The sequence below is a fragment of the Sciurus carolinensis genome, chromosome 10 (assembly GCF_902686445.1).
Source record: "Sciurus carolinensis chromosome 10, mSciCar1.2, whole genome shotgun sequence".
NCBI lineage: Eukaryota > Metazoa > Chordata > Mammalia > Rodentia > Sciuridae > Sciurus > Sciurus carolinensis.
Genome location: NC_062222.1, coordinates 82,993,679 through 83,004,122, shown reverse-complemented (window position 1 = coordinate 83,004,122; position 10,444 = coordinate 82,993,679). Strand labels below are relative to the sequence as shown.

The window sequence follows — 10,444 nt, the reverse complement described above, 5'->3', positions numbered from 1 at the left end:
AAAAAGAAGATTTTGGAAAGTTGTGAATGAATAGAAGTTATGACAAAAGATGTAGAATATAGAGTATATCAGGAAATGAGAACTGTTGCATATTTTCCAACAATCTCGGTTAAAATCCTAATAAATTGAATGCCTTATTATAACTCAATCTTAGACAAAACTAATGGATTATTACAGGAGGTCTATCAAAATTCACTAATGTCTTAAATATATTCCTCTAATTAAGTTGAAGCATGGAACTTATATTCTCCTGGTTTCTAATTATACTTTTCTTTTCTGCCTCTCCTTTGTTAAGGTCCATCATGAGTGAGAATTGGGACTCAAACTCTTCAGAAAACTGGAATCACATCTGGAGTCTCAATGACACACAGCATCACCTGTACTCAAACACTACTATTACCTATGTGAACTACTATCTTCACCACCCTCAAGTGGCAGCCATCTTCATTTTTTCTTACTTTCTGATCTTCTTCCTGTGCATGGTGGGAAATACCGTGGTTTGCTTTATCGTTATAAGGAATAAGCACATGCATACCATCACTAATCTCTTCATCTTAAACCTGGCAATAAGCGATTTACTGGTTGGCATATTCTGTATGCCCATAACACTGCTGGACAATATTATAGCAGGTATGTTGACTTGCATGCAGTGCAAGGATAATGTAAGGAAAGGTTTGCTATATATCCCTGTAGCCAGGGCAGGGTCATTCATTCACAAATATTTATGCAGTTCCAAGAACTAATCCACGTACCTGTCCTCATGGGGGTGTGCATTCTAAAGAAGGAGGCAACACTGAAAAGATACCTAATTTGAGAATAAGAATTATGGGGAAAATTAACTCAAGTGACAGAGATGGAGAGTGGAGGCTATTATTTTTGGAGTGTTCACTAAATGTCTTAAGAGTCTGATATCTTGTACCTGCACATATAATACAGCATGAAGAGTATTAAGAATAATATTCAGACTGTACAGTTCAGAGAATTGGTGCATCTGATTACAATTGATGTATTTCAACATAACATCATAGAAATTTTAATTTTTTAAGATTTTTTATTGTTCTATTTAGTTTTACATGACAGCAGAATGCATTTTGATTCATTGTACACAAATGGAGTACAACTCTTCATTTCTCTGGTTGTACACAATGTAGAGTCACACCATTGGTGTAATCATACATGTACATAGGTGTTTGTCTCATTTCACCATCTTTCTGTCCCCCTGCCCGCTCCTCACCCCTCATTTCCCTCTACACAATCCAGTGTTCCTCCATTCTTCTCTTATTCACCCCCACCCTGTTACGTATCAGTATCCACTTATCAGAGAAAACATTCGGCCTTTGGTTTTGGGACTTGGCTTATTTCACTTAGCATGATATTCTCCAACTCCATCTATTTACTTGCAAATGCCATAATTATATTCTTCTTTATGGCTGAGTAATAGTCCATTGTGTATGTTCCACATTTCTGGTAATTAGAGAAATTTCAATCTAATAGTGTATAGACATTTAGGCCCTGCTATAGTTAACCAGAGAAATTTCTGTCAATTTTTGATGGAAGATGAAGCAGTCACAATGATTTCTCAAAACATGGTAGTTTACATTGTAAGGGTTAGGGTATTTCTTTTCCAGTACTTCTGGGTCCACATTATTGCTTCTTAAGCACCACCTTAGGTGTTCCAGAAGTACAGAAACAGTGTATTTTCAGACAACAGCAGAGTTTTGATACTTAGAGCAAACTTAATATTTATTGTATTAATGTACAGTACTCGAGACAGTCACATTCAAATCTGAGTAAGAACAATGACATAATCACAGCTTATTGAATAGCACCAGCCATATCACAGTCTTTCATATCATTCAATGTCACTTCACTGAAGAACAGGAAAAGAGCTTTCTTTCTCTTTGGAGTTTTCATCTGTTTCCTTCCTTTCCCTGGAGTAGTAGCCAAGGATAACTCAGGGTGCTTTTTCTATTAGTTCTGTCCTGAATTGATCATGAGGATTTCTGGTGTTTATCATTAAACAGATACTTATTGAGGATGTAACATGTTCAAAATACTATGCACGACAAAGAGGGTGAACAAATTCATAAAAATTGTGGTTGCTCTCAGTAAGTCACATTGCTAAGAAGTATTCTTACTACTTTCCCCATAAATATTTTTTAAAATTATTATTTAAAAATTTTTGAATATAAATTATCCCACCTTACCTCTTGATTTTTATTTTAAGGAGCCAGCCCCTTTCCATTTTAAAAAAATTTTTAGTTTTGGTAATTAATAACATTTTTAAATAATGTTTTCAATATGATATATTGTCTTCAAACTGTATAAGATACAAATTTTTTTTCTCATAATCCACTTCCACTGCATAAACACAAATATATGTTCACGCACATCACCTTCTTTCATTCTCCCAATATAACAATGAATAGTTCTATTGAAGTCATCATCCAGAGTATACATTTCTATTTTATGGGCATCTTACCCCTGGGAATTGCTTCAATATCAATTTCTCTCTTATGAAATGTTGTTTTGTTTTCCTTGATAGACAGAGGTCATCACACTTTGATTAGTTTAGTTTTTGTTGTGTTCCTGTCCATAATAGATCCTCAGATTCTTTTCTAGGACTCTTACTGTCATGGTAATAAGTTCCTATATCTCTGGTAATGCATGAACTTCGGCTTTTTCCTACAAATACCTCTCCTGGTGCTCTCTGCCCTTTGTGCTCTTTTGCTTTTCATGCATGGAGCACAGCTCTGGGATACCCTTTGCTGATATTCTGATAATTATCTTCACCTCTCTGTGTTTTCTGGATACCATGTCTTCTTCTTTCTGGGTTTATTCTTTCCTGAGAAATAGCACATTGAGATAAAAAGTATTTGAGATCTTGTATGTCTGAAAGTATCTGTTCTGCCTCACGCATGTTATAGTTAGCAGTATGAAAAATTATGGTTTAGAAATTTCTTTTCTCAGAATTGTAGAGGTATTGTTCTCTTATTATTGTTGGGAAATGTGGAGTCACTGCTGAAAAATTTGGTGCCTTTGACTCCTGCTCCCTTTTGTTCATGACTCACACTTTTCCTTCCAGAAAGCCTTTTGAACTTGTCTGTATCCCTAGTATTCTGAGTTTCATGCAGTTATGCTTTGCATTAGGTCTTTCTGTTTGTTATTTATTGCACTGGATACAAACTAGACATTTCAAATCAGAAAACGAGTTCCTGGGAATTTTCTTGCAGGGTTATTTTCATTTTCCTTTCTTCAACTTATATTAATCAGATATTGAAGGCTCTGGGTGTGCCCTTTTTTTCTCATCTTTTCTCTTCCATTTTATGCCCTTTCCTCTATTTTCGAAGGTTTTCTGAACTTTTTCTTCCATCCTTTAGGTTAATATCTTTCTCTGTTATCACATCTTAAAATCTTTGAGCTATTTTTATTTTCTGCATCTTCCTCATACTATCAAACACTTGCTTCATGGATAAAATGGCTTCCTGGAAGTTCCAGTGCTAGAGGTAGAGGTACCCCACTCCCAGCTTCAGTAGTCAGAGTCTTTCATAGGGAAATGCACGACTGCCATTAAATCTGCTTGTAAGTGTTTTTGGAGTCATTGTCCCCTGAAGTAAATTGTCTGGTTTGTTGCCATAGGGACCTAAGGCTGGCTGCTGCATTTCAGAGCTGAATATGTCTCTGGGTCAACAGTGGCCTGCTGTTGCTTAATCCTTGGGCATCATTGTTTCATCCACTAACCTTGCACCTGGTAGTTGAACTTTGAGAGCACCTATACTCCTGTTTCTTCAGAGAAGCCCCCTCTAGTCTTTTGCCAATAGGGGAGTAAAGCCAACTGCGTGTGATTGGATTTATTCATAATTTCCATTAATCACCTAGTTTTCCTAACTTTGTACTCAGTAGTATCTGGTACCTTGGTTGCAATGAATTTCTGCTTTTTTGCTCTGGTGCTGTCATTTCAGTGGAGTTTGGTGAGGTACATAAGATAAAACCTATGCTTATTCTTTCATGTTCACCCCAGGCCTATACACTGTCTTTCACTTTTTTTTTTTTTTTTAATAATATCACAACCTAACAAATTTTAGGACTGAGGAGACTTTTGGTTTCCATTCAGTAGTCACTCAAGTACCTATTTTAAGATGTTCTAGATAGGTGGTGGTCATTTTCTTGTTTTGTTTTTTCCAATACAGTTGGATTATTAAGACTATGTTAAATATTTTAAACAAGATAACAATATTTTGCTTTAAAAAGTAAGTTGCTGAGTATCTTTAAAAGATAAATTTTAGAAATATGAAAATATGCATAGAATATTTTCAAGTGGAAGAACATTGTTATTTCTCTTTAATAGCAGATGGGTATTTTAATGTTAGACTGCTATAAAATTTTTACCAATTTCTTTATAAATTTTCTAGTAACTGAGGTTTGATTAGAAGGTAATTCAAATAGACTACTTTTGTCTGTGCAAGGTGCTCTTCATTCTGGAAGTAGCTATGATATAAATTATTATATCATACACAAATAAATACAGCTTATTTATTCCATATATAACTGCTGGTTCCTCAAAAATTATGGGGCGGATTTCCAAATTATAAAGACAATATTCTAAACTTTTTCTTCATTTAAGTGGTATTATCACATAAGGGTTAATGGTTTGAATTCTGGAAACCTATTGCCTGGGTTTATATCCTTAATAAGCTACTAACTTGCTGTGGCAAGGTATGTGATAATTGTTTGTTATCTTGTCTACACATATCTTGAAGATAATAAGGCTTTTAAAAGCTTGTCATGGAAAAAAATGACTTGTCATGGGAATCAGCTCTGTTAACAAAAGTAAAGTACTTATCATAGTAGCTAGAACATAAGAATCACTATATAAGTTTTGATATTGTCATTAATGTGCTTAAAATAGATGTCTGGAGAAATTAGTGAAAATACTGAAAAACATTCTTTTGTGACTGTCATTAAAAAAAGTTATATTACTCTTGATGTCATACCATTCTGTTCATATTTTCATTGCAATGAAACAAAATGATCTTTTTAGAGACTGTTCCGTCTTCCTTTCAGGATGGCCATTTGGAAATACAATGTGCAAGATCAGCGGATTGGTCCAGGGAATATCAGTTGCAGCTTCAGTGTTTACTTTAGTTGCTATAGCAGTGGACAGGTAAGTTAGTACCACATTCTGAATCCAGGTCAACAGGCATGTCTGCAAGGAACCCAAAATATATTGTCTACTACATGTGCACATATCTCCCCCAAACAGTATTCATAAATTACTTTTTTAAGAACAAGGCATGTATCTACTAAAGATTGGGTAATAAGAAAAATAATTATTAAATTGTATATATTTAAAAACTACAATTAGGAATAGAACCAATTTATCATATTTCACACTAGAATCTATACTTTTCTAATGGTGGAAAAACAAACATGCTGAAATAAATCTGAAATGTTATTCAGACTTAAGATTAAAATTCATTTATTTATCCCTTCATTTATACACTTTTTTGATGTACTGGGTACTGGTTGTATAGCTTTTAAAACCAAGAATATTAGGTGTTGCCTCAGGAAGTCTATAAGCAGATGGATTGGACAGATATAATTAAAAATACTGTTCTTTAATAGGGGTGCAGTATACAGCAGACTTGGAAAGGAGAGCATGATTAGTTGTACCTGTTAGGACGGGGAGCACTAGGCAAAGAAGAGGTGAGGGATTAGGACTTGACCTTAGGAAGAAACTGGGGAAAGGACATCTTTTAAGACAAAGATATACATGGGGTACTTGAAACTGGGGTGGAACAGCTTATCTAGAGAAGGATACAGGCAGTTCTGCTGGATAAAGGAAAATTGAGTGGTGAATTAGGTTACAAAAGGAGGCAAAGGTGGATTTTCAATGGGCTTATCTCTCATTTAAGCATGTAAACTTTGTCTTAAAAACAATGGAGACCTATTGAAGTCTTTGAGTCTAGAAAGTAATGGTCTAGATTTTCATTTTAGATATACTAGCAGCAAATGAAATGGACTGGAGTTGTGCCAGATAAGAGAAAGGAGAGTCATAAAACACTTGGTAACATTATAGGTGGGAAACGATCTTTATGTGTAACAGGATGGTGGCAACTGAATGAACAGATATTTGAGGGATAACTAAACAATGAACTGGAAGAAAAATATCTACCTGAAACTGGCCCAATAAAGGGAAGCAGCCAAAGAACAGCATCATGTGTGTACACAGAGGGAGAGGGAGAGAGCCATGTAAAAAGGATATGATGAAATGAAATTGTTGACATCAGAAGAACACATTAGTAGACTGCATTTTTTTTTGTAACTTTATTTTATTTAGTTTTGTCTGTGGTGCTGAGAATCAAACCCAGTGCCTCACACATACTCAGCAAGCACTCTACCACTGAGACACAACCCCAGCCCAGTAGACTGCATTTTTGATATTAGTTTACTATTTATACCATTATTTACACATTGCTTTAACATTTTTTCCAAGAAAAACATTTTCTTGTAGATCTTTGTTTATTTGGTTCATAAGACAATATAATTGGAACACTTGCTAATCCCCATATGCCAAAGATATAAGATTCATGTTTAAATTTGGGGTTTACTATATCCTATACTACTACTGTAATTATACTATTTTATTATTTATATACTTATTCACAGTACTATTAATAATACAAAGTGCTACTATTAAATTGTTCTTTTATTAGTATTTTAAATTCTATACTTTAGTTATATAAATATAATGTGCATATTTAGAGTGAATAAAAAACTGTAATATTTGCATTTTGAATTTGAATTTTGAGCTTATCATGTGTACTTCCACATTACAGTTAATACTTAAATAGTCTTAAATTCTTTCTCATTATTTTTATATACCCCCAAATAGGTGTAGAAATAAACATTGATTTGAATTTAAAATAAATAAGATTAGAATTAATAAACAAATTGTGTTATATATTTTCAATGGATAACTTCACAGTGATCAAAATGAATGAAGTAGTTATTCAATGATTAAAATGAATGAGTCAACATAAATCAGCATTTAAAAGTTTTTAAAAGCATAAAATCTCTAAAAAGAAATTTCATAATAATATGTACATTATCATTAACTGTAAAACATTATACGTATAAATTAATGCAGAAAAAGTGTAAAAAAACATAGGAGGGCTAGGTAGCCACTTCAGAATGTCTAAGAAAGAGGAAGAATAGGATTGAGTATATCTGCCATAAGGATTTTGATGGCATCTGTAATATTTATTTTACAAATGTGGTGTAAATATGATAAACATTTAACATTATTAAATTTGGAAAGCAAGAGAACATTAGTAGTACACATTATATTTTTCTTCCAGCTTTTATGTTTGTTAGATTTTTTTTTAAAACCAGATTAATTGCTAAATTTATATAAGGATATTTTTATTTATATGGTATGATGCTTTGATTTTTCAGAGAGATGGAATTTTAATTGTGTTTTACATATGTTTGATACTTTCACAGGGTAATTTTAGTTTTACTCATTTCATTTTTAAATGCTCAGAGGTGGCACCAGTAAAACCAAAACAATAGGAATCATCATTTTAAATAAATGATTGGTATTGACAAAAAGCTAAATGTATAGATTACCATAACTGAAAAACTGATCCTATCCTTGTAAAATAAAATCCTTCAATGAATCCCTACTGTTCTCTGGATAAAATGCAAACTCTTTAGCACAGTTATATGTAAAATTATGTGTGTGTGCATGTGTGTGTACATATATACATATATAAAGATATATATAGAATGAAAAAAATACTATTTGAAACACCAAGAGTTTATCTTTTTTAAAAAAAGAACAGAATACCTAGAATTGTGCCTATGAAATTACCCCTAATTTAAAGGTGGATAAATGGGAGAATTCATTTCTGAGAAGACTAGCATGACAGAGGTCAAAAGAGAAGATCTTATAGAGGAAGGAGTTAGGAAGAATGCAGAGCAGTCAAACCCAAGTTAATCAGTTATTCTCTGAAGACATGTCACCTAAGTTAATCTGGAGTTGTTGTTCAAACACTTAAAGCTCTAAATCTCCTTATCTGCAGATATGACTGATAATCATTTTCATAATTTCATTTTTATGAAGTCATCATGAAAATCAAAGAAGATTAAGTAGGGAATAGTCTTCAAAAAATATAAAATGGTAAACCTCCATAATAGTATAGTGTAAGACAATAAACATCAATAATAACAAATTCCACAACAACAAAATAGTACTAAAATGAGTGAGGCATACTCTACATACTGATGTTGAATTTTCATGCTCAGCAGAGGACAACAGAATGTTAGAAAGACTCATAATCAGAACTCATGATGGAAATTTTCAGACTCTTACAGCCATGGAACAAATTGCTGAAACATTTAGTAACTTGAAACAAATAATGCTTCCCATGATTCTGTGAGTTGACAGGGCACCTCCCTGTGGTTCTCCTGTGCTACATGTGGTAACTGGAATTACTCATGTTGCAGAATTACCCTGGGAATGAAGGTGAAGCTGGAACATCCAAAATGACCAACCTGGTGTCCCCTAGGGCCTTTCCCACATGCCTCTCATCCAGCTCAAGCTTCTTGGAACCTGGAAGCTGAATTTTAGGAGGAAGCTTTCCAAAAGGACAAGCCCTGATATGCATGAAAAACGTTTGCTTGCATCAAGCTTGCTCATTCATGTCCTATTGGCCAAAGCAAGTTTCATGGCCAAGGGCACAGATGTGTTGGGGAGCAAAAAATGACAGAGGAGTCATTGAGGGCTACTGATTAGCAGTCTACTTCAGCCTAAGAGCCAGCAGGTTACTGAACCAACTGTGCAGGTTAAGAGCCCAAGCTCTGGAGCTGAACTATTTGTATTAAAATCCTGCATCACAGACAAGATTTTTACCTTTTCTAAATTGATTTCCTCATATTTCACATAGGCTTAAAGTGACCACCCATACAAACCAATGAAACATTGTCTGGAGCAGAGTCTTAAGTGGTCACACTCAAAATATGTCACTTACCATTACTACTTTTTATTATTAATAGTGTCTAATATGCTCCATTTTTTTTCAAATTTGGGGTTAAAATGTATCTCATATACAAATTATAGAAAATGTCAATACATGCCTTTCTACCACAAATGGTAGCTTTCTATGTTTTGGAGGGAAATGTGGGTGGGAGATTCTTTATTATTCAAATAAATTGGATTCATGATGTGGTTGGAAGTTACGAGGCAATGCCTCATTGATATTTGCCTTTAATTGCAGATTCCGGTGTGTAGTCCACCCTTTTAAACCAAAGCTCACTGTCAAGACAGCATTTGTCATTATCGTGATCATCTGGGTCCTGGCCATCACCATTATGTCTCCATCTGCAGTAATGTTACATGTACAAGAAGAGAAATATTACCAAGTGAAACTCAACTCCCTGAATAAAACCAGTCCAGTCTACTGGTGCCGGGAGGACTGGCCACATCAGGAAATGAGGAAGATCTACACCACTGTGCTGTTCACCACCATCTACCTAGCTCCCCTGTCCCTCATTGTCATCATGTATGGAAGGATTGGGATTTCGCTCTTCAAGTCTGCAGTCCCCCACACAGGCAAGCAGAGCCAGGAGCAGTGGCATGTGGTGTCCAAGAAGAAACAGAAGGTCATCAAGATGCTCCTGACTGTGGCTCTGCTTTTCATTCTCTCTTGGCTGCCCCTCTGGACTCTGATGATGCTGTCAGACTATGCTGACCTTTCTCCAAATGTACTGCAGATCATCAACATCTACATTTACCCTTTTGCACACTGGCTGGCCTTCTGCAACAGCAGCGTCAACCCTATCATATATGGTTTCTTCAATGAGAATTTCCGCCGTGGTTTCCAAGATGCTTTCCAGCTCCAAGCCTGCCAGAAAAGAGCAAAGCCCAAGGAAGCCTATGTCCTAGGAGCTAAAAACAATGTGCTCATAAATACAACTGGTCAGCTTGCCCAGGAACCTGAATTTCAAAACCCACGTGGGGAAAATTTGCTCTATGGAAAAAGTGCTGAAAACCCCCAAAATGAATTAATGATGGAAGAATTGGGAAAAACCACCAAGACTAATGAGAAGTAAGGAAACCTGGTGTAATAATCCTAACTCTAATGTGTGTTACATATGTAAACACTGTTGCTTTTTGTGGCTTTATACTGTGATTCTTTCTAAAGCTCTAAAGAAAACATTTACTGAAAGCCCTATTTGGCAAAAATAAAGAATGTAAACAAAAATGATCAACTGATATATGAATTATGTACAGTGACTCACAGATTTGCCTGAATAAATCCATTTCTAAGGAACAGTTTGCAAAGTCTGACCTCCCCAAAGTAACCATTTGTGTATGAGTCAAACAAATCAAGCATGTGTACATGTCTTGTAAATGCACATATCCACAAAACCCATTCTC

The 10,444-nt window shown here is 34.8% G+C and overlaps 1 protein-coding gene across 1 annotated transcript; it reads left to right on the top strand.

Annotated features, from left to right (window-relative positions):
* Window positions 1–302: 302 nt before the first annotated feature.
* On the top strand, window positions 303–10,116 carry Npffr2 (neuropeptide FF receptor 2). Its single transcript, XM_047566027.1, has 3 exons — window positions 303–630; window positions 5,065–5,164; window positions 9,282–10,116. The coding sequence occupies exons 1-3, from the start codon at window positions 303–305 to the stop codon at window positions 10,114–10,116; spliced, it is 1,263 nt and encodes a 420-aa protein (XP_047421983.1).
* The last annotated feature ends 328 nt before the right edge of the window (window positions 10,117–10,444 follow it).